This window comes from Eupeodes corollae, chromosome 2 (genome assembly GCF_945859685.1).
Source record: "Eupeodes corollae chromosome 2, idEupCoro1.1, whole genome shotgun sequence".
Taxonomy (NCBI): domain Eukaryota; kingdom Metazoa; phylum Arthropoda; class Insecta; order Diptera; family Syrphidae; genus Eupeodes; species Eupeodes corollae.
This window is the reverse complement of record NC_079148.1, coordinates 97,988,420-98,013,579: the sequence shown is the minus strand read 5'-3', so window position 1 is coordinate 98,013,579 and position 25,160 is coordinate 97,988,420. Positions and strand designations below refer to the sequence as shown.

The 25,160-nt window shown below is 37.6% G+C and overlaps 2 protein-coding genes across 9 annotated transcripts in view; both read right to left on the bottom strand.

Moving 5' to 3' along the window:
• Positions 1-286: 286 nt before the first annotated feature.
• LOC129945139 (uncharacterized) lies at positions 287-937 on the bottom strand. Its single transcript, XM_056054798.1, has one exon. The coding sequence runs from the start codon at positions 935-937 to the stop codon at positions 287-289; it is 651 nt and encodes a 216-aa protein (XP_055910773.1).
• A 6,131-nt stretch (positions 938-7,068) lies between these two features.
• The window catches only part of LOC129947869 (GATOR complex protein Iml1), a 78,598-nt gene continuing 60,506 nt past the window's right edge, over positions 7,069-25,160 (bottom strand). For 4 of the 8 annotated variants that reach the window (XM_056058606.1, XM_056058609.1, XM_056058608.1 and 1 more), the window contains 10 exons: positions 15,031-15,147; positions 14,748-14,954; positions 8,664-8,755; positions 8,409-8,591; positions 8,185-8,345; positions 7,874-8,039; positions 7,704-7,816; positions 7,592-7,647; positions 7,426-7,528; positions 7,069-7,366 (listed from right to left, as the gene is read on the bottom strand). In XM_056058606.1, the coding sequence (XP_055914581.1) occupies positions 7,142-7,366; positions 7,426-7,528; positions 7,592-7,647; positions 7,704-7,816; positions 7,874-8,039; positions 8,185-8,345; positions 8,409-8,591; positions 8,664-8,755; positions 14,748-14,954; positions 15,031-15,147 (1,423 nt within the window). In that variant the 3' untranslated portion in view covers positions 7,069-7,141. Of the gene's footprint in view, positions 7,367-7,425; positions 7,529-7,591; positions 7,648-7,703; positions 7,817-7,873; positions 8,040-8,184; positions 8,346-8,408; positions 8,592-8,663; positions 8,756-14,747; positions 14,955-15,030; positions 15,148-15,280; positions 15,328-25,160 lie in introns of all 8 variants that reach the window. The other 4 variants (XM_056058607.1, XM_056058610.1, XM_056058611.1 and 1 more) reach the window with 3 other exon arrangements.

Below are 25,160 nucleotides of genomic sequence, written 5' to 3'. Positions count from 1 at the left end.
TTTCCACATCATCACCTACATGCAGTTCATTACCACAAAAAATATGTCCATTTGACCCAACAAGGAATTCAAAAAGTTGCTCCCAGAAAATTTTTGATTTTCGATCAAAACTCCTTGAGAACTCAAGAACGAATAGAAAACAATATTCAGGATTCATTAACCCAAAACAAAGAAGGCGAATATTCCAGCATATCGGAACTTTTTGAAGACAGAGAATTTTGTTAATGACTTTTTTGTTATCTACACTTTTTTTTTTTTTTTATTAATAAGAAATGAATAAATTGAATTAAATGTTTGATATATTTGAGTTTATATACGCGCATAATTTGTTGCGGATGTTTTTGGCGATAGTCGTAGCATTTCTTGATGTGGTAAGTTCCAGACCTATTAGAACGTCTTCGTTGGACGATAAAGCTTCATAAACTGTTCCATTCTTTCGTTTTAAAAAGTTGTGGAGAAAACAACAAGCCAAGACTATCTTTGTCACTTTTTCGGGTCGCAAGTTAATGGGCTTTACCAAAACTTGGAAACGGTGAGCAAGAATACCAAAAGCATTTTCTACACGAACTCTTGATGAGCTAAGGCATTTGTTGAAATTCAGCTCTTGCGGAGATAATTGTGTACCTGAATACGGCTTCATTATATGTTCTTTTAATGGGAAAGCATCGTCTGCCACGAATACATACGCCAACTTTTCTTCAACCGTAACAAGTTCTTCAGCATCTGGCAAATGGAGCGAACCGCTTTCTAACATTTTTGAAAATGTTGTGTGCCCAAAAACTCCAGCATCGGAGTTTCGGCCATTTTTTCCAACATCCACCATCAAAAATTCACTTTTAGCATTAACAATTGCCATTAAAACGATGCAAAAAGTCTTCTTGTAATTGAAGTAAAAGGATCCTGAATTCGGTGGCTTCCGTATTTCGACGTGCCCCATTTCCATCAATTGCCCCAAGACAATGTGGAAATCCACTCACATTAAACAATTATTCGGATTCTATTTTCCAACCCCCAGCTGTTTGGGGTAGCTAAAAGAAACACAAATATAGGGCTAGGGATTTATAATATCTAAGCGTAAACAAGAAAAAACGTACCTTTATGTATTCCCTTAACACATATATTATGGATTCACATGTTTCAATAACAATTTTTCCTATTGCTTGTGGCAAAACTGCATAAAAAACTTTATATCTTCGAAATCGTTACCTTTTGCAAGGTATCTGAGGGTTATGATATCGCGTTTCTGGCGATATTGCGTCCCTCATAAAAGTGTCTTCTCTTTCGATCAACGGAGTTATTTATTTGAAGTAAGAGTTCATCAAAAGCTTTCGTATTCATTCTCGAAAAATTTGCAATGTCAATTGGTGCACTTATTTTCATAAATCTTACTAGTCTTTCATTTGAAAATTCTTTTTTATTTTTTAACCAATTCTTTGTCCAAATTCTACGTTTTTTAACACTTTCTTCTTCTTCATTTTTAATACACTCTGTAATGATCATTAATGCTAATAATTTTCTTTTTTCCATTGCTCTTCACTTTAAAATTGCTCCAAACCAGAAACCCCATCACAAAAATAATACCGTTTCTACAACACGAATTGATTTTTTGACAGTAGAAGCAATGCGTTCCAACTCGGTCTATACAGTGTGTGCTCGAAAACAAACCTAGTTGCCAACTCAGTTTACAATCGAGTTGAAATGTGTATGGGGCACTTTAATAACTAATGCAATTGATACACAGCTACGTCATCGTTGATAGCAGATTGTTGACAACAAAAATTTAGCTGTTTTGCATTAACAGGGCCGGATTCGATTCTTGTCACTACTAAGGCATGACACTAGTTGTGGCGTGTATCGAATAGCATTCTGTGGTTCAACTCAGTAATATTTTTCTTATAGTCTTCGTCTGTTTTGGTTTTTGTGTTTCTTTTATTTGCAATGGCTGGAAATTTCAGGGTAGATTATTGTAATGTTCGTGGGCTTAGAGCGAATTTTCTTTCTGTGTACTCCCATACTGCTTTAAACAGGCCAGCTGTATTGGCACTAAGTGAAACCCAAGTAGGTGAGGATTCCGATCCCACTGAATTCTTTATTCAAGGGTATAACTTGGTGCCATTATTCTTTTCCAACCATGGTCTCGCCATATACATTAGGAATGATGTTGCTTATCAGTTTTTGCCACAATATGGTCTCTGCACCAATTCTTTTTTCAATTTTATGTGGTTTATCACTATTGCTTCCTTTATCGAAGCCCAAATCTAGACAGAGTATCAACTTCTCGTGAATTTGATGCTTTGTCTGATTCCATCCAAAGAATTGTTTCGTCCTATCCTCGCACTGAAATCGTTGTTACGGGCGATTTCAATGTAAACAATTCTTCATGGCTTCAACATTCGGGCCAGTCAACACCAGAAGGAGTGTGTGCTGAGATCTTCGCTGAGTTAAACCACCTAACTCAGCTGGTCAACGAGCCCACTCGAATATCGGACGTGGTAGGTTGAGCAGAAAACACTCTTGACTTGTTTCTTACCTCTGACCCTGGTAAGTACACTATTAGTGTTCTATCTCCTCTAGGCACATCTGACCATTGTGTCATATCAGCAAACTTATCGTGTAAGAACTCTCCAGTTAAAGAAAGCCAACTGGGACGGTCTCAACAATTACTTCAGGATCTTTAACTGGCCACTATGCTTCCTCGATAGTGACGTTGACCCCAGCGCTGATATGATAACAAGTTTGATTCTCCTGGGAATGAGAACTTTTATCCCGAATAGGGTTAAAAGCATCAGACCTAAGGAAAACGCATGGTTCGATGCGAGCTGTAAAGAGGTTATTAGGGTTAAGAAGGTAAGTTTCCGTTGTTTTAAAGCCAATCCAACTGAGGAAAACCGGAATAAGTTCAAGTAAGCCAGGAAGGCCTGCAACGCCCATATTCGACGGACCAAATTTTTACATGACCAACAATTACGGCAAAAAATACTGCAATGTTTCATAGTTTTGGAGAAAGTAAGATTATTGCACTAGATATTTCAAAAGCATTTGATAAGGTTTGGCATCAGGCTCTCTTATTGAAAATACGTGCTTTCGGTTTGCATGAATCCCTCCTTCATTGGATTTGTAATTACCTTTCGAATCGTTCAATACAAGTTGTATTGGATTGATTCAAGTCTGAAAACCACAAAATAAATGCTGGTGTGCCCCAGGGCTCTGTTCTATCTCCAACACTCTTTCTCATTTTTATTAATGATCTCCTCTCTGCAACATCTAATCCAATACATTGTTTCACACCCCTCTTCTTCGGATGTGAAACTGCAACGACAAAATATGATAAGCTCATTAAATTCCGACCTAAACAGCATTGTACAATGGGGAATAAGAAACCGCGTGGAATTTAATGCTTCGAAAACGCAATGCTGTCTTGTATCGTTAAAGCGAAATATACCCCTCCTGCCATTATCCATAAATGGGACTTGCATCGAGGAAACTGAACATCTGGATATTCTTGGTGTATCACCAACCACCTTTTGTGGAACGATCACATACGCGATGTCGTAAAAATGCCGCACGATGTTTGGCTTTTCTAAGGCGATGCAAGAAGTTTTTCTCCCCCTCTGATCTGGCTGTTATTTACAAGTCTTATATACGTCCAAAGCTTGAGTATAACTCCCATATCTGGGCTGGTGCTCCTGCAACTTACTTAAGCCTCTTGGATAGTATTGAACGTAGAGCATTTAGATTGATTGGGGATATTACCATCATAAGATCATTTACGTCACTTGAACATCGTCTAAATGTTTCTTGTCTCACCCTCTTTTACCGTTATTTTAATGGTTAATGCTCTAGAGAAATAGCCAGCTGCATTCCTCCCCTTAAACAGTTCAACCGTAATACTCGCGCTTCTAGGAATGCTCATCAATATACCCTCGAGCCCATCTTTAGTCGTACTGTCAAGTACAGAGATTCGTTCTTTAGCCGTACTATTTGAATGTGGAATGCCTTACCACACTCTGTCTTTCCCAGCTATTGCAATATTCAGGAATTCAAAACCAATGTGCACCGACATCTCCTTAAAACCCCTCTCTCCCTCTCTCTCCTAGTGCTCACACTGTGTCTACATAATAAGGGTAATATATCCCCTTGAGTGTGCGCTTATTATAAAAAAAAAAAAAAAACTTAAGGTGGTGATACAGTCCAGGGCGGAGCTGGCCTTCAACCAACATGCGTCTCCAGCCAGCTCGGTCCCTAGCTGCCTCCAGTTTAGCACGACAAGTTGGTTGGGGTCTTCACCCACATAAGTGCGCCACCTGAGTCGCTGTCTTCCTCTGGATTCGAAGACCTTTCGGGCTGGAGCGTTGATGTCCATTCGCTCTACATGACCTAGCCATCTTAGCCGTTGGAGTTTAATTCTGCTAACTAATTCAGTGTCGCTGTACAACCCGTACAGTTCATCGTTATATCTTCTCCTCTATTCTCCATCTATGATGCGTACTGACCGAAAATCACATGAAGAATTTTTCTCTCGAAGCATCCAAAGACGCTCTCATCTTTCTTGGACAGGGTCTAGGCCTCTGCGTCATAAATGAGAACCGGAATGATAAGTGTCTTATAGATGGTGATTTTACATGCTCGAGAGAGGACTTTACTTCTCAATTGCTTTCTAAGTCGAAAGAAGCAGCGATTTGCAAGAGTTATTCTTCTTTAGTGGATCACTACATTTGATTTCAGCGCTGGTGTCGTTATCTGTGTTAATACCGGTACAGCATATACTTGGTCTTTCCCTCATTGACCACTTAACCCATCTTCTTCGCTTCCGTCGCAATGCTCAAAAACGTTCCACTGACATCACGCCTGATCTTCCAATTATGTCAATATCATCTGCGTATCTGAGTAATTGGATGGACCTTTGGAAGATTGTGCCTCTAGTGTCGACGTTTGAGTATTGCCAATTCTTTCCACAACGATGTTGAAGAAGTCGCATGACAGTGCATCGCTTGTCTAAAACCTTTTCTGACATCAAATGCACCGGTAAGATCTTTTCCGACCTTGATAAAGCAGTGTGCATTCTCCATCGTCATTCTGCACAAACGGATAAGTTTGACAGGGATGCCAAAACTAGACATTGCTCGGTAGAGCTCTTCCCTATAGATGCTGTCATACGCGGCTTTAAAATCGATAAAGAGATGGTGGGTATCGATTTTAAGCTCCTGGGTTTTTTCCAAGATCTGCCGTAGTGTGAATATTTGGTCGATAGTGGACTTTTCTGGTCTGAAGCCACACTGATAAGGACCAATCAGGTTGTTGACGAATGGCTTCAGACGTTCACATAATACGGCAGAGAGGATCTTATACGCAATGTTAAGGAGACTGATGCCTCTGTAGTTGGCGCAGTTTAGAGGGTGTCCTTTCTTATGTATCGGGCACACTATGCTGAGATTCCACTCATCGGGCATGCTTTCTTCCGACCATATTTTGCAGATGAGTTGGTGCATGCTCCGTACCAAGTCATCGCTTGCTGCTTTAAATAGTTTGGCAACGATGCCGTCAGCCCCAGCAGCATTGTTTGACTTCAGTTTAGATATAGCTATCTTCACTTCGTCGAGGTCGGATAGGCGGAATTGTTGATCTGCGTTGCCTAGGTTTAGTGGTTCAATCTCCCTTACTGCGGAACTCAATTCGTCATCGCCGTTATATAATTTGGAGAAGTGGTCTTTCCGTATTCTCAACATCGACTGCGGTTCTACTACGATGTTCCCCTGGTTGGCTGGTACGCTTGGGACCTCATTCCTGTGACATCCCTCCATCTTCTCGATCGCGCGCTTCTCATGCTCTTTTTTTTCCATCTAAGAAGTCGGTGTTCCCCTCTCCTCTTCTGCTCGTAGAGCTCGCGAGCAGCTCTGGTCCTCCTGTGCAGCGCGTTTTTTATGCCTGTTGGTCGTGATCCGAGTCAATGTTGGCCCTTCGGAATGATATCCTGTATACTGGAAAAGTGTCGTGCGTCGATCGCAATGTGGTGATTGATCAGGAGATTTCCATGTCCCCCTGTAGATATTGAGATGTTTGAACTGCGTACTAGCTACCAGAACGTCTCGTCCCGCAGAAAAATCTATGAGCCTGAATCCGTTGTCGTGCAGTCTGTTTTTCCCGATTATTACACCAAAGATGTCTTCCTTTCCTAGCTTGGCATTAAAAGGAGCTCGAAGAACATATCTTTGGTGTTGTCGTCTTTCTCTTCTGCTGGGACGTGCGCGCATATCAGGCTAATGTTGCTCATTGATGCACCTATAACTCAAGACTTCTTGCCTAAGTCTGGCTCCAATGATGAAGCCGCATCCAAAAAAGCGCTGTTGGTTTTCGTGGTAGCAGTCACCATAGTAATTATCGCAATTTTTCATCCTCTTCTTGCCTGGCCCATCCCATCGTATTTCCTGGATGGCGGTGATGTCTGCTTTATAGCAGTCTAGGGACTCCTCTAATTCTTCGGCCGCACGTGGTCTGTTAAGGGACCTAACATTCCACGTGCATATCCGAAGTTCGTTGTCCTTAATTCGTTTGCATAGGTTGTCAAAAGTAAATCCGTCCGTAAATCCTTTTATAAATAAATAAATAAATTGGGTGGCGCAACAGTCCGTTGGAAACAGGGCCTAGTGACTTACAACTCTCAACCATTCCTGTGTGACAGTACTGTTGTCAGAAATGGAAGGGACCTACAATTTGAATGAAAGCTATAACTATTGCCTGAGTAAAACGTCAATTATATCTTCCAAGTTACATTTTCCTTATGATTTAAAAGCGATAATATCCATTACTACTTTTGTCAGTATAAAATATACTGCAAGCTTTTAAGTCTCGGTTTCGTATTGTAATTTACAAATTACGCCAAAAAAGTTAAATAATAATAAACACTTTTTTAAAAAATGATTTTATTTTAAATATTTTTTACACGATATTAGTTATTTGCATATATTTAAAAAAATTTAACCCATTCTAGAATCTACGCCACTATGCTACGTCGCGTCGCCTATTTCAGTCGATTGTTATATTTTATTAAAAAAGAACATTTATAGGAAATATACTTTGTTATACGTTTATATGGAAGAAATTATTTAAGCTTAATATTATGTTGATCACACATTTTTGTAATCTATGTCCTTAAACATTTATCGCTACCATTTTCAGAATAAGAGTTTTTTAATTCATAACACGAATCCCAAAACTTCTTAAGCCGTTGATCTTGATTTGAACAAAATTCTCGGAAATCTTTTAACATCTTTAATTGGAAAAGCTCTCCATCTGGTGAACAATTGATTATTAATGATTTCCACTTTTTATTGGCAATCATATGATTCCAAGACCAAAGGAAGCCAACCTAATAAACAAAAAACAGAAAAAAATTATAAACTATTTTTTGATAAGAAAACCATTTACCTTTTTTGGGACATTGGTATGACTTGTATGGCCATAAACAAGTCGAGTTACATTACCTTCCTGTCGACTCGGAGATTCAATCTGTTGGTTACCCTTCGAGCACCTGAATGACATAAAAATTTAATTATTTTCGATTATTTTTATTTTTCTTTAAAAACGATCTTACCTGATTAACACAAACATATTCCCTGAACAGTGAACATATTGGTATTCCTTTGGCAGCTAAAATAGATTTTTGTTATAATATTTAGATTCTTAGACCCAAAGGGTTAACTTACGTCTTTGTGCAAAGAAACATTGTTTTTCACTACACAAGGCATGAATCCATATCTAGTTAGTATGGCTTCTTGAAACAGAAGCATTCTATCACCACGAGTTTCTTCAGAAAATTCTATTAAAAAAAACCGTTGTAATTAAAATTGAACTTATATCCATTTATATAATTAACCTTCAAACAATGCTTCATCATTTCCAAGGAAACAAGTATTGAGCGGAATAAACATAGGTCCTCTTAGTGGATCAGACTTTTCAGTAAATGGTTCTGCAAGTGGATCGGCCGGTACTGGCATGAGTTGAAAACCACACTGTTGAGCTTTTCTTTGCCATCCATAGATCTAGAAGTAAATTCGTTTCATAATAAAAGTATATGATGAATACAATGCAAACAAATCTCGGGTTTTATGTTCTAATTACTTTTCTGAGCTAAGTTTCATATTTCTTTGTCATCAATATACCTATAATTAAGAACTGAAGACTTACTAAATCATATACAATTGGTCCAGAAGCTGTCACCCACTCAACTACCATTTCAAATGCATGGCCAGGTTGCATAACACTATGATATTTTACATGTCCCCATTCCATACGATCACTTTTGTTATTAACATCAATTTCTAAATGTGAATGTTTGTAAATATTTCCTGAAAAAAAATAATACAAATTAATAATTTATTGTAGAACAAATATAAAAATATGAAAATTACGTTGTCGTTGAATATTGCACCATGTCTGTGGAGGAGGTGTGTTACGAAGAAAATTGGGAATTTTATTTTGTACTTCTTGAGCTGCTAATTCGTTTGATGACAATGAAGACTTGTAACCTTGTATTTCGACTTCAACCCATTCGTTTTCAAATGCACACAAATCATTTAAAGGCGGAATAAAATCTATAGTTTAAAATGTAGTAGATAAATGTTGATCAATAGATCTTCAATAATAACAATTATTTAGAAAATAACCTTTTTTGTCTTGTATGCCAATATAGTATAAGTAAAACCCAGGTACAACTGGTTTATTCCAATCTCCGGATGCATGACAAATCATTCGTTCTCTAAGGAAGACAAACAACAAATATGTACATGAAAATTAGAATTTTTATAATCTGGGGCATTATAAAATTAATTGCATTTGGAACAAATGACAAAGAGCTTCTTCGACGGAATGGCAAAACAAATCCTAAAAATGTATTTTTGCATTAACTCAAAAAAAAATACTGATAATGCCTAACAACCATATTATAAGACAAAACCTATGTCCAAACTGAAGCTATAGCCGTAATAGTAAGGATCAGTTTAAAAGACATTTATATAACGAATAAATTGGGTGAAGCAACAGTCCGTTGAGAACAAGGGCCTAGTGACTTACAACTCTCAAACATTCCCGTGTGGGAGTACTGTTGTCAGGGATGGAGTTTTAAGCCGAATCCAGTTTTAAGCCGAATCGAATTGGCTAATTTAAGAAAGCACTTTTAATGACAAGAATTGCTCTGGGAGAATTTGTCAATTCCTTGAAAGAGGCAGTACCCGTAAAATAACTTTAGATGACAAAGGCAGGAATCGATCCCAAGACCTCTGGCATGATAGTTCAACGCACTTTTTTTAAATTCATTTTTATTCATTCTTTCTTAAAACAATCTTGAAGCTAGACAAAAATTCATAAAACTATGCTAATTATCCATAACTTAAAGCTAACTTACTGGTCCCATACGGACACTCTAAGTTAAACAATAATACTTAATGCTTATGCCTACCTAAGATCTTTTTAATTTCAATTAATTTTTTTAAATTTTGTATTCACTAGAAAATTAAAAAAAAAATATCAATATCCTTTTTTTATTTTTACTTAAAAAACTACTTAAAATTAGGTCCTTGAATAAAACTTAAAACTAACTTTAACTACCTATTCTTAACTACTTAAAACTAGAAAAGTCACAGCAGCAAATCTAACTATCTAACTTTTTTTTTCTTATTCCTGGTTTTTTTTGTATAATTATTATTATTTTGTTTTTAAATTTTTTTTTTTTGTGCCACCATGCCTATTCTACTAAAAACTAAACCCTTACACTATAAACCAAGTATGTAAGCCGGCCAAGGCTTAAAACCCCATCCCGACTACCCACTATCAAGTGCCGATTGAAGCCACCAAAACAGGTTCTCCTGCTTCAACCTATCAGTTAGGTCCCGTTCGGACACAGCCCTAGTGAACCTAAGGAGCTCTGCTCCGCTTTGTGCCATGACGTCTCGATTGTACAGGAGTCGCCTATCCACGGTTCGTCGTCTGAAGTGGTAGATTAGCGGAACTGCCAATCTATCCTGTATCAGACCGCATCTATCTAAAAAGAGGAATGTCCCTGGAGGAATGAAGCCACTCAAGCTCATAGTACTCGTCGTTCGGATAGAACGCCCCGAAAATTAAATTGTTGGTCGAAGAGCTGTGTCTCTTGCAATGTGACCTCGAACGAGTTTTATCACGAAATTGTCAATTCTGTTGATTCGAGCCCCGTTGTATAGGACCTCGTTGGAATAGTAATGCACATAAGAAAATTCGGCTGTTCGATATAAGCTGGTACAGCGTCGTAAACACTGCCGCTCGAATACCCGAAACTTCTCCATCTGGGAAGGGGCAACGTTGAACCACACAGGACAACCATACACGATCATTGGCCGTATGAGGGCCATGTAGCAAATTACCTTCACTCTGGGGTCAAGCCGACTGCTAAAAAACAGCCGTTTCGTCAGAGCGAAGGCTCCTCTGGCCCTGGTCAGAGCAGCATTTATATGTCTGTCGAAATATAAATACTGATCTAACCAGATACCGAGGTACTTCACAACACTTTTGCTCGCTAATGGCTGCCCATGAAGATCAACGATGACCATCTTGCGCCAATTCTTGCACGTATCCCTCGTGGCCCTAGCCAACGGAGTCCAGAACAGAATTGTCTCCGATTTCTGAAGACAAGTTTCCACTCGTTGCAATATCACTGAATCTTGTCGAAATCACGCTGCAAGAGAATTCTAATAACCTCAACCTTTCGGGCCGTTCTGTACGCAATTAGATCGTCGGCGTACGCAATTGCCTTTGTAAGACTACCTATCAGATCGCTGGTGTAAATGCTGAAGAGAATCGGCGAATTCACCGCTCCCTGTTGAAGACCATTTTTAATTGTGAATGCTGTGGTAGAAGTTACATTGCCACTTTTGACAACAAACTTTCTACCGTTAAGCATATCATAAAGTATATACAACAATGGCTTGCTTATGCCAAGCCTGCTCAGTTTTAGGTAAAGACCCTCTAACCATACGGTGTCAAAGGCCTTTTCCAAATCAACCAGAACAGCAACTGTGCATTGTTGTTTTGATTTATTCCATTCGATATCAGAAACGAGTTTAGACGCAGCATGAATTGTGTCATGACCCGCCTTGAACCCGAACTGTGTATCCGGAATTATTTTGTTGTCCGCAGCCCACTTAGTCAGAGCCCTATTAATGATCTTTTCGAAAATTTGCTGATGCTCGGAAAAAGACTTATCGACCGAAGATTTTACGGGTGGAAGTTGTCGTTTCCCTTTTTCGGGAGAGGATGAACCACAGCGGTCTTATAATGCATTGGATAATATGCATTATTCAGTGCAGTTGAAGAGTGTGGTGTAAATGTCAATTGCTTCCGTCGGTAAATGTCTTAGTACAACGTTGGATATACCATCGACACCTGCTGACTCTTTATTTTGTATTGAATTGAAGATGAGTTGAAGCTCAACCTTCGTCACTAACAAAGGACTTGGTCCCGTTTGCTCGGCGATTATGGCATTTGCTAAGGAATCGTCATTGAACCGCATGAAACCGCGGTTCTCAGATCGCCATTGTGTCATATCATTTCGAAGGTAAAAGTGATTAAGTAGGGTTGGGGCGAATGCTAACATTCACGTTGTACACTTGCTGGAAAGCAGCTCCCACCGCCTCCACTTTTTCCTTCGGATCTTCAATTATGTAAAAGTCATCGTCAAAGATGGCTTTCTCTGGATCTATTTGCGCTGTCCTGAGTACGTCTCTGTTCTCTTCAGTTCTTTGGAGTTTAAGACACGGAAGGTCATTATCGTTTTTTTTTTCTGAATATCTTGTTGATTTTGGGGAACATACTAGGGTCACTCGAATTAACTGACCGGATCTTGCGGTCCCAGTACTTGTTAATTGATAACCTGTGTTTCTCCTTGATTAACAGATTGACATTTTTTATTGACGACTTCAGTGTCCTAACCTCCAAGTTGTGTGGGTCTGTAAGTCGTCTGTACAAGTTTTTGAGTCTTGTCAGTAAGCCACTTTCGTGCCTACGTAGTGCGTCAATTGTCGCGTTTCTGTAAGCGTCCATTTGGTCCCGTTCTTTGTTCTTTGGAATTGTCCGTTCCATCGTTCGTTTTATTGTTTCGTCCATCTTTTGTAAATGTTGGTCAATTTCTGTATTTGTCAGGCTTCTGTTGTTTGGTGGGGCTATGTCACTCGAACGAAGTTCTCTCGCTAGGGCATTGGTGAAACGAGGCCAACGCATCTTACTGTATTTGTAAGAGTGCGTTGCAACGTATTCCTCCAACTCCATGCGTTCGTTCGGAATCTGCATTACAGCAGCCAGTCCGCAGTGATCACTGTCGTACCCGACTGTCTGTAAGCAGTTTCGAGGGTGATTACCTACTTTGTCCTTTACTGCCAGTCTAGTGTCGTGCAGCAAATGATTGGATACGATGGCTTTTCGGTAGCCAGCAGGTCGACGCCATATTCAATCATATACATCCGCTTCCCTTGAGTGAGAGAGATGCATACAACGCAAACTTTTAGCGTCTTGAGCTTTCGCAATTCATTGTTGTATACGACTTTATAATTAATGCCTTTTCGTATAAAGAGAGCGACACCACCCCGTCGAGTGGAGTCAGGCCGGTCTCTTCCTACGATATTGTAATTTGTATGAGTCAATTTGTGTTTGTGGTTTAGCTTAGTTTCGCTAGGCATAAAAACATCGGGACTGTAGTCTTTCAACAATTGGAACATATTGGCTCTTCGTTCAATCCTAATCAGCGAATTTACATTCACAGCTAGGACTTTTAGGCGCGTCTCCGGCAGAGCACCCATTATGGTCTAAATAGCGCCAGGCCAGGCAACAAAGAGTAGAGATGATCTACCCTTTTGCCTTGCTCTTTTATCTGACTTTGCAGTCCTGTTAGTTGACCTTGAATGCTCAACAACAAGGCTACAATGTCAGGCTGCACCTCTGGTGCCTTAGGCACAGGGGCCTTTGGGGCAACCGTTGGTGGAGCCTGTCTCGTGTTTCCACTCCCTGACACCATTTGAGCGTAAGAGAATTTGGGATCCAAGAATTTTTGTGTTGGAGCCTGTCGAACTTCCTTTGGCTTTTTGACTGGCCTGTTTTTGCTTTATTTGTTGGACCTTAGGGCAACTCCTATAGTTAGCCGGGTGCCCTTGGTTTCCACAAAGGACACACTTGAGCAGGGTCAAATCTCAAACATTGGCAGCCTTCGCCTGGACTTCACCGTAGTGAAAGGCTCGACCCCGATCGAGAATCGAGATCGTAAGTGGCTTTTTCAGGGAGCTCAGAGCGCTTCTGGTTCCGTACAGGAACTTATGCCCTCCAGAAGGACTGTCTTAAATTTCTCGCTTTTAGGCGCGTAGCTGAAGAACTCAGCTGTGGCCTCTTTTAGTAACCCTTTTACTAAGTTGTATTCGGCCAGTAAGAAACACTGGACCGAATAATTCTTTTCTTTTTCGTTTAAGAGTTTAATGGCAAATTTGCCCTTAGTGACAGTTTTATGTCGTCCAGGTCAACTCTATGGGTCCTTATTGGTGGTATTTTTTCTTTCTTGGCCTGTGGTTGTTTCTGGTGTTGCTACTGCTGTTTGTGCTGCTTCTGTTGCTGTTGCTGTTGTTGCTCTTTCTACTGCTCCTGCTCCCTTCGTTGTAGCTGTTGTTTGGCCTTAGCCGAAGTCGATGGGCCCTCGGACATTGGGTCTGTCATTACTGATTGCCTCTTTTTATTTTGCCCCGCTCCTGTGTTGGATTGTGCCTGTTTTTGCTACTGCGGTTGTCGTTGCTGCTGTTGTTTTTGCTGCTATTGTATTTAGGCTACCTCATGCTTTCGGCTCAATTTCCTCCTTGAGCTTATTGAGGCTTTGCTCGAACCGGCTGATGGCTGCCTGTTTGGCTTGCTGGGGCTGCACCAGTTCTCTTTCATCTTGGAGGTCCGCCGCTACTTCCAAGGCCGTGCTTGTCTGCGGGACTGGCTCTGGCTCCGCTAGGATTAAATTCCTATTTGTAGACCTGAATAGCCTCTATCCACCTTCGGACATGTACTCTGTTTTCTCAGACTCAGCGTATTCGGAGAACTCACTCTCAGTGGTAATTCCTCCCTTACCACTGTCCATGTCTTTTTACATATCGCGCCGGTTAGCGGAGTTGGTCATCTTCACTTTATTTGGGCTATGCTTCCATAGCCTCCTCTTTTGATTAGTTGTTGTCGCCTGGTCGTAACATCGCCTGATGTGTTGGCAGAAATATCTTTCGATACCCTCGCTTTCTTCCCCTTTACCATTTGCTTCTCTTTGCAATCGATGAAATCAACAATTTCTCGATTGTGAAAAAAGCAATATTTTTCCGCACGGGATTCAAACCCACGACTTCTGGATTCGTCTGCAGACGCCACCTCCACTGTGGCAACTTGCCATTAGATTTAACTAACAAATTGGACTTGTTTTATTTTTAATTTAAAATTAACTATCAATCACTTGTAAACACTTGCTATCTCTCTGGAAGTCAAAGAACGACTGACAGTCCAACGCACTAACCACCATGCCACGGGTACCATAATTTTATGCAATTTTGTATGCACTACTAAAATTAAAAAATTACTAAAAATTGTTGAGGTTTAAGAACTTTAAAAAGCACACCAACATTCCTATATCATAAAAACGATGTTAATTATACATTTCCAATGCTTCCTAGTGATTTATAATCTGTGTGTTTTTATTTAAAAATTGAACTTACTTGCGCATTGATTCTAAAACATCGAGTGGATTTTTTGACTCATCAAGACGTGCCTTCAACCACATCAACGCATCAAAACAAACAAAAGTACACGAAGGTAAACCTTGCGTTGGTGCAAAGAATCCTACTCCCGTAACAGGATGTTTCATAGCTTCGAATATTTCCATAAGAGTTGCATTTGGACGTAATTTGATCTCACCAAGAAAACTAAAATATACAAAAAAAAAAAAAACCTAAACATTGTAACAATAATATTTTGATTGGTTTATGTAATTTAATTTACGCATCGTCTCGATCCTCGTTGACATTTATTTCAGAATTTAAGGCAATCACTGCAGCATCAGCAGCAGGTGAAATACGTCCACGTTCGAGCGGTTTTGTTCCAGCTCTAGAAATGAAGCTGTAATGAAGTTTTTTTTTTCAAAATAATATTGCATTCGATTAGTAATTCTTTCGTTAAGGCGTGCGATCTCTTTGCATTATTTTTAAATTTAAAATTACTTTAAATAAAAAATTAAAAAATCAAAACTAACCTTGCTGTATTAAAAAATTGCTTTTCAATTATTCTATTCGTTGCATGCTGAAAGCCAAAACCAAAAAAAAAGAAAACAGAACAAAATGTAATGCCTAAGTATGTAAAAGTGCTTTTTTTATTACTGAAAGTGTGATTAATTATGTTATAAGATTAATTAAAGAAAAATGAAAAAAGAAAAATAGTTTCAAAGTCATGGAGAATGGAGAAATAAAAAACAGATGATAAAATAAAAAAGAAAGTGATTTCAAATGAAAGACAAAATCAAAATTTGTCTTTTCTTTAAAAATGTCTAAGATTCTGAAAAGTGCTAAATTAAATGTTGATAGTTAAATACGCTAAATAATAAATAATACAAAATGCATTTGGTCAAAATATAATTAAACTTATATTTGGAATAGGTTATAGTAGCAAATTCGAAATTATCACACTTAGGTATTTTATGTAGGTTGTCCAGTAAATAACTCAACTCAAGCTACCTTCAACATTAATCATAGAAAAATGGTTCCTTTGGTTATACATCTTTTCAAAATATCCTAAAAAATACAACTTATCTCAGGGTCTAACCATGATCATTGATCACGACTAAATAGTTCAATAGCAAAATAATCTGCATATTTCAGAGACTTCTTCTGTCAATGGATCTATCGAGTTGTTTTCAAAGGAAATTATATCGTGCATAAGAAATTCTTCACCAGCTCAACCTTCTACTTATATTAAAAAATTAAAAAAAAAAAAGTGTTTTGATAAAGAATGTATGAAAGGCCGAAAAAAAATCATTTGCCCTTTTACAAGCACTACGAAACTGTAATACCGAGGAACTGAGAAAATGGTACATTGAATCAAACTCCAAGTACAAGCAATTGTGCCGTGTAATACTTTTAGTTGGAACTCATTGTTAGATATATCTTCGCTCCCTATGCAGGTAGAATTTTTTACTGAAAAAATTAATGAACTTTATTATAGTCATGTGCCCCTAAGAACTAAAACTTTCAATCCAAATAGTAAAAAAGAGATTTATGTAAATTATTCCAAACTGCGAAACAAATTTATGCGGGAGATACGCAAGGCCAAAGCTCAAACATATTCAACACGTTTCAATGCCGCATTGGGAAGCAAAGAGATTTGGAAGAATCTGAAAAACATAGGAATTGGTAAATTCGATAACAAATCTATAGATTTGCTTGACATAAATGCTCTAAACTTATCTTTCGTCTCAAACACGACAGGCACCTCGCATTTTCCAGACCGGGTTAATTAATCGGAGAATAATTTATCAAATGCTAGGCCAAATACACCCCTTTACGACTTCTCTCCCATTACCCCGGAGGATGTAGTTGAGGCCCTTCTATCGATAAAATCTAACGCTGTAGGACTCGATATGATGCACCCTAAGTTCTCAAAAATTGTTTTCCCTACCTAAGAACACGTGAATTTCCTTCTCTATGGAAAAAAGCAAAGGTTATTCCTATACCCAAAAATTCCAAAGGAGATGAGTTTAGAATTATTTTGACTTTCTTGTCAAAATTTTTTGAGAGAATACTTCAAAAGCAAACAAACAAGTTTCTAACACGGTTTGACTTATTGACCACAAGACAATCCGGCTTTCGAAAGAAAAAAAGCTGCTTGACTGCCTTTTTAAGTGTTTCTGAGGATATCAGAAAAGCAGTTGGTATGGACAACGTTACTTTTCTAATTCTTCTCGATTTCTCTAAGGCCTTCGATATGGTAATTACAACATTCTTTGCCTTAAGCTCTCAAATTATTTCAATTTGTCCTCCTCTGCAGTCGATTTATTGTTTTCTTATTTAACAGAACGTGAACAGGCGGTTGAACATAATCAACAAAGATCGATCTTCTTACCTGTAGCGAACGATGTTCCACAAGAGTCAATACTAGGCCCCTTGTTCTTTTCAATGTATGTGAACGAGTTGCCTAGTATTGTACAAAATTGTTCCATTCGCATGTATGCTGAAGACACTCAGCTGTACCTAAGTTGTCCCTTAGGGATGATTGAACACTACGTAGCATGTATTAATGAAGATTTAAGAAGAATTGATCAATGGTTAATAAAAAATTGCTTGATGCTTAACCCGATAAAATCGAAATGCATCGTCATAGCTAGGAATAAGATTGATGTGTCATGTTTTTCTCAAAGAAAATGCCATCATGTATGTCGACAAACCTATAAACCTCAGTGTTTTGTTCAATAAGACCCTGACCTGGGAGGAAAATATCAATAGAACTGTGTTATAGTGTCCTTCGTATGCTTTGGCCATCTCAATATTTAATTCCAATAAAAATCAGAGTTCTTTTAATAAAAACGTTGTTTCTGCCTTTATTAACTTACGGTTGCGAAATTTTCTGCAAACATGACTTCGAAAGCAAAAGAAAACTTAGTGTCGTCTTTAACTGTGCTATTCGTTACTTTTATGGACTTAGACGTTTTGATAAAAATTTTCTCAAATATCGAACTATAACTTTTTTCTCTGACATTCTTCAAACCCGACAACCTGAATACCTTTATAATGAGATAAGATTCCTAAACTCAAATTTTTCCGCTCAAGTTTTGGTCCCGCGTTTTTGTTGTGCGACATCTGAAAGCCAGCTTTTTGTAAACTCTGGCAGCATTTTAAGATTAAATTGGTGACCCTGGCAATACCGACCTAATAAAGAAAAGGAATATTAAATAATAAAAGGAAGAAAGAAACAAAGGTAAAGAAGGACACTTGAAAGTTAACCAGCAACGTGAACGGCCGCATATGAGAGCTTCTACAATTATAAATAAGAATTTATGTGCTTACAATATTAGCTAATCATGATTAATAAATACTATACTACTACTACATTGAATCAAACTCCAAATACAAGCAATTGTGCCGCACAATAAAAAGCTGAATTTGAAAATGTTCAAGAAAAATCTTAAGTCTGGCAAGTGGCAAAATCACCCTCTGGATACCCGACTAAGGACGAGCGTTGGATCCATTGGATCCATGAGCTGAGTCACCTGAGTCATCTTTTCAGGAACTAGGAGCAGAAGGACAGAAATATCGCCCTGAATGCACCAGCTCACGATTAAATCCAAGAGCGTCTGACACATATTGTGCGGCTCCCTGGTCAGCGTCTGTACCCTGTGGATTCTGGGGAGGACCAATTAATGCTTAAAAAATATTGAGAGACGGAGTTCAAAGATGCAAAGAACTCCCCCAAACAAATTTACTTCAGCCTATACTTTGAACAATACTATAGATGTTAAAAACATCAACGCAAAAGGAACCAAGATCAATGAAGAGATCGACATCACAGATCTACAGACTTCCAAATAAGTCAAAGAGAAAGACCAATCAAAATCAAAGAACTACTTTGAAGAATGGCAAATTGAAATAGTGGCAAGAAAATAACTTGAAGTTATAGTTCAAAGTCTTCAGCTGCAAGTGAAAAAACTCGAAGAGAAAGTTTCCTTGCTTGACAAGAAAGATTCAGAGATAACGCTTCAGTTAAGTCCACAATATATTGAACATGAATATCAAACTGATGAAAAAGAGATCTTGTTTGAAACTGAGAAAAAGATAAATAAGCATACCACAAAGAAACGTAAACGTAGTTCCGAGACTCGTTCAAAAAATCAGAAAAGCTCTAAACTAAAGAAGCGAATAATGTGGTAGCTGTTACTAAATCAATATCTCACGCTAAAGGCAGCAAAAAAATTACACCACCACCAATTATGATCTCAGGATTTGCATGTTTTGGAGATCTTAAGAAAATAATAGAAAAATGTACTAAAAAAGCTTGAAAATACACATCGTACAACAAAGACAACTGGAAAGTCACAGTCGAAGAAGCTGACGAGTATAGATCTGTCACTGAAGAACTGAGCAAACACCAAATACAATGGTACTCATATGAGAACAAAGCTACAAGGTCAATAAAAGTAGTAGCCAGAGGTCTTCATTCCTCGTGCTCTCCCGAGGAAGTAGTAGAAGCCAAAAAGGCTTCCAAGCCCTTGATGCAGTCAATCAATTTAAGAATGAGACAATTAAAAACTTCTCTGGAGAATCGATGACTAGTAAGAGGTTACTACCTTCTAATGCCAAGGAGAGATCGTTATAAACAGATTCCAAACTTTTTGGAGGAATGTAAACGTTTAAAATGAAAATAGTCTTGGTCTGTACCATTATTTTTACACATACCAGTTCAATTGATAATTCAAATGGAAAATATACAGAAGAAGAGTAATATGTATTTTTTAAACGCTATGAGAACACCTCCACCTAAATCCTTTGCATTACCAACGTGACGATCATTTCTGTAAACTTCGAACTCTTGGCTGAAAAGTTCTGTGTCGTAAAAAGCTTGAATTAAGCCAAGTTTCTGTCAAAACGAATACGTCATGTGGAAATGATTGGGAGTTGAGAAAAATGTCAGCAGTCTTACTACGAAGTCCCATTACGTTTTGGTAGTAAAGCTTTTTGGTTTACTGATCTTAGTACACCTGATGGATGAGCTGGAAGCCATGCTCTTGGTAGAAACTAAGTGAGAAGTTATATCTTTCGGCGTTTTTAGTGGGTCTAGCTTTGATAGAGATGGAATTGTTTATTACTGTTCCAGTAACAGAGTCGCTACTGGAAGCTGAATTTAAGTCAAGAATTGGAGTTATATGAGGAGTCCCAGTAGGATCTGAAAGTATTGGGGTGTGTTAACATTAGTTCGTTTTGAAGAAGGGGTAGAATTTCGAGCAGGCACAGAGTTTTCTCGGCTTCTTTTTTTAGACTTTTTTTTTCGTTTATCAGGTACACTTTCTGCGTTATTAACACCAGTACCTGATTGGTGTGGAACTATTAACCTAATGTTGGTTGCAGAATATGCATTTAATTTGCAAACTGCAGTATTAAATGAATTCAGTAGCACTTCAAAATCTTTAGAAAGTTTTAATATGTCAGCCTTAAAAGAAGACATTTTAAAAGCTAGTTGAGATACAGACAGCTTACGGCAGCCGTGACAGTACCAGTACCATTTTAGTGTGTTGTTAAAATATCGGCACAAGTTTGGGGAACGGATGAATTTGAAGCAGTAGAAAAGCTCCAAAGAAATTTCATAAAAAATACTTTTTAATTTGCCAAATGGAACACCTTACTAAGCAACTTATTTAGAAACGGGGGTTGCAAAACTGTTTACCAACACCCTTAAGATGCAGGCCTATTACATCTATAAAGGTACTTCACATTCGGATGCTCGTTTGACAAAGAAAATGCTCCTTTATGAAATGCGGAATAAGGATTGGTGGGTTGCAAAATGGCAAAATATTGGCGATATCTATGGAGAAGTTATCCAATTCGATTTGAATAACTTGGCTCAACTGAAGGAACAGCTTTACAAGATAACTCAAAGCAGAGACTGAGCAGTCTGAGAGCAGAATAATTTACTTACATCTTAATCATAACCTTTTAAGCAATAATTATTTTGAAAACACATTCAGCTATAAAGAAATAATGTTAATATTCAAATCCAGATGTGAGCTCCTAAATTTCCAGAAATTCTGTACCCTATGCAACATGAAAGCAAAAGAAGACTGCTTGCATTTTTTAAGCATTTGCCCAGTGTTAAGACACCAAAGACTAAGACTATCTTCAACTGAAGTCCCCACTTTTTACCGAAAGTTTTGCTGCAGGCGTAGAAGGATTTGACCGTTGAGTCGAGGTAGCGTGAAGGGCGGTACTTTAGTTTTGGTGGTAAAGAGCAACAGTTCAGTTTTACTTTGGTTAACTCCTAGTCCACAACTCGTGGCCCAGTTGCTCACTATCTTCAAAGCTGACTCCGTGATTTCACTAGCACCAAATCATCCGCATAGGCTACCGCCTTCACTCCACATCTCTCTAATTTAACGAGAATTGTATCCATGACCAGAAGCCATAGAAGAGGCGAAAGGACACCACCCTGTGGCGTTCCCCTACTCACGTGTTTTGTTGCGATTGTATTGCCTAGAGTGGCTCGAATCTTCATACCACTGAGCATGGAAATAACCCATTCTCGAATGAAGTCTTCTGCACCGAACTTACCGAGCGATTCTTCTATGGATTCGGTAAGGACGTTGTTTAAAGCACCTTCTATGTCTAGGAAGGTGGCAAGACTAAATTGTTTATAATGGATTGTTTGTTCTACATTACGCACTACCTCATGGAAGGCAGTCTCCGTAGATTTGCCCTTAAGATAAGCATGCTGAGAGCTTTCGAGAGGTCGTCCAACTAGGATTTCTCTAATATGGTAATCAAGAATGCACTCCAAGGTCTTAAGCACAAAAGATTTTTTACATAACTATGCTCAAGGTGTGATATAAATACATAAAAGAAGATTTAATTCAAATGTAAATATCAAGTTAAAGGAAAATATTATTAATTTGGCTTACAAAAGTATTACTTCAAAATATTGTATGACTTTTGTCTAAACCGATCAGATCTGAATTTAACTACCTGCTTGAATCTAGGTAATAGTGACCATACGTCCCGGATTGTGCGGGACATTGAATAGTTTGTCCCCCAAAACCAAAATATTCAAGAATATCTAATGAAAAAGTTGCTCATATACAAATCTGCACATCTCAACTCTGCGTTAAAAATTAGAAATGTCAAATGTCATTTTTGTCTGGAATTTTCTTAAATCTCTCTGAAATTGAATTTGAAGTGGTTGGTTTGGAACTGTGCAAGTAATTAATTATATATTTAGGATGCCGGAAACAAGTTCAACATCGAAGCAATTTAAAATACAAAAAGAGAATGTAAGTTTAATGCCGAGTTGCAAAAAGAATATACGTACATGAGAATGTCAAACATAAGTTCCTTATTACGATGCAATATTTCCGGAAGCGAATTTTCCATTTGTTCATGTGGAAAAAACGATATTGTCCGTCACATAAAATCAGACAAACACTAGCAAAAGGTAGCAGCATCCATCGACACGACTAAGCTTGATTCATTTTTTCAAAAAAGTTGCATTTGGTGAGAACGAAAAAAAAAATTAGCCATTTCCGAAGCCGTCATGGCCTTTCACATGATTTGCTACAACCTAAGTTTTAGGTCAATGGATTGCACGATCAACTCCAAATTTGCTTGTGCCCGAACATCATAACGAATGTCTTGTGCGCATTTGCAGCAAAAGAACAAAAAGAAGAGTTGAGCAAGGTTAGTTTCGTATATATACAGTGGCCCCCAGCCAAAATGATGCACCCACTTGTGTGAAAATGAAAAGAAAACCATACGTTATATTATTTATTAAGTTTATTCCAATGATGGTTTTAACGAAAAATGAAGAATTTATTTATTTTTTAATAGCTTAACCAGTCATAATAATTATTTTGTTTAAAAACAACGTCTCAGCTAAAATGATGCAATCAGTTTTAACGGTAAAATGTCAATACAGTATGACTTTGTTGTACAACGAAATTGAAGTAGCAGCTCCTTTTCAATTTCATTCGTGTTTCAATCGCATAATTAAAAGTTTTGAATTTGTGTTTTCAAAATGGGACGCCATACGAGTATTGAAACCAGCGAACGAATAATTAAACAATTTAAAAATGGAAAAGCCAACGAAAAATTGCAGAAATAGTAAAAATTAGTTCTTCAACAGTGCAACATATAATTGAACGTTATATCCGTAAAAATCAAGTGGTCAGTAATGGCTGAAACACATACACGCTTCAGCTTCGGCTTCGTCTGCGTTACGTTAGGCCTGCTTCGAGGTTGCTTTGAATGACATTTATATTATTTCATCCCTCCAAAGAGCAAGTATTTTGTTTGTTGACATTTTTTTACAGCTGATGAGCTGTCAGCCAAAGCAAATGTTCAGATAATTGAACTAGAGCTTCCGTTTGGAGTCACATTACGTTACATTACGTTCTTTTCCTTACGATTGTCAAACGAAACGTGAGGTCGAAGCTTCATTGTGATAGCATGCATTGAATTCCTATGGCTGAACTCGTAAACGTCAGGCGAAGCCGAAGCTAAAGCGTGTATGTGTTTCAGCCATAAGGCAAAAGAAGCTCCAAATAAAATATTTTCCGATAGTGATTGCCGATGGATTGTAAGAAAAGTGAAGGAAGAAGCAAACAAAATATTTCCATAAAAATTCGGCGCTGAGACAATACGCCGGATCTTAAGATATGCCGATTTTAATGGGAGGAGTGCCCGAAAAAAGCCCTTTATCAGCAGTAAAAACAAAATAGAAAGAATCAAATTTTCTCGTGAGCATCTTAATATGGACGAATTTTTTCTGGAACACCGTAATATTTACTGATAAAAGTAAATTTAATCATTATGGATCGGATGTTTAGGGGTACGTTTGAATGCAGCCAAATACGGAGCTCCAGCCGAAGAATTTACGTGGGACAGTGAAACACGGTGGAGGGCATGTAATGGTGTTGGGCTGTATGTCTTCTGCTGCCGTAGGAAACCTGATTTTTATGAAAGATAATATACACAAAAACATGCATCTAGATAGTAATGAAAAACCCAACATCAAGGACAGTTTTCGACTATATGAAGATAATGACCTAAACACAAGTCTGAAATTGTGCATTATTGGTTAATCTGGAGTTGCCCTCATGTCATGCAACCGCCTCACTGTGGGGCTGTTGCATTGGCGAGAGCGGCGGGAAGTCATGTTTCTTATGTGTGACAAACTTCAATAAAAATAACTGTTATATTAACTGATAATATGCCTTACATGATATAGGATTTTTTTGTTCAATTAGCTGTTCTATCACTGTACTGCTCGGCATCAAAGTTGAAAGTTTAGCTTAAATAGTGATCTGTGCTAAATTCATCAAAATAAGTTGCATTTATTATTAAAGTGAAAATTAATTGTGTATAAAATTTGTTTGCAAAGATTTTGTTAAACCAGGTATGTTCTTTGAATAACATTAGTTTTTACTCGATTATCAAATAAAATTAAAAAGAAAATGTAAAATGAACAATAGAAAGTCGTTTTATTTTTTAAATAACGGTCATTTTTTATTAGGCAAACATTAAAAAAAATTTAAAGTGTTTTTCTTAGTTTAATCTTTTTTTTTTTTGGTACTGAATTTAAAAGTAAAAAATGTTTGCCTAAAATATTTTTTTAAAATTTGTGTGTGTTTATAAGTATGGTTCTCTTAACTCAGTTCAATCGTATTTAAGGTCTCAACATGGACTCAGAATAATCATAAATACACACAAAATTTATTTAAAACCCCAAACAAAGGTAATCGATTTGTTTTTATGTGTATATGTACATATATATACATATATGTATATATATGTATGTATATATGTATATATATACATACACATATATATATTTATATACATACATATGCACATATATGCAACAATTCATGCAAAATATTTTTTTTTTTAACTTATCTTTTTTAGATATTAAAATCTGCTTTATCTTAAATCAAAATGATGCTGTACAAGTGCTCTCAAAACTTCAACTTTATATAACTTTGACCCAAATATTATGTAAAAATGTTTTAAATTAATTTTTAACTCTAATTTGAATTAAACACATCAAAAACTTTTCGAAAAATATATTTTAGCTTAATCTACAAAAAACATTTACAATTATCGCCGTTCGTAAGGTACTTCTGCCCCACTGTGCGCCTGCCCAGTCGCCAGACCTAAATTCCATCAAAAATGTATGGTCAAAGCTGGAGCGCGATATTCGAAAACATGCGATTTCATCCAAGGAAGATTTTAAAAGGCATTTTTGGAAGAATGGGGCACAATATCCTCGGAATGCACCTCAAAGCTTGTTAAATCAATGTCAAAGAGACTGGAGTCAGTGTTTAAGCAAAAATGGTATCCGACGAAATACTAAGAAAATTTTGCGACTTTTTTCCACAGTTAAAA

Coding starts and splice junctions, on each gene's coding strand:
- LOC129945139 (XM_056054798.1), bottom strand. CDS start 937: ATGGGGCACGTCGAAATACGGAAGCCACCGAATTCAGGATCCTTTTAC.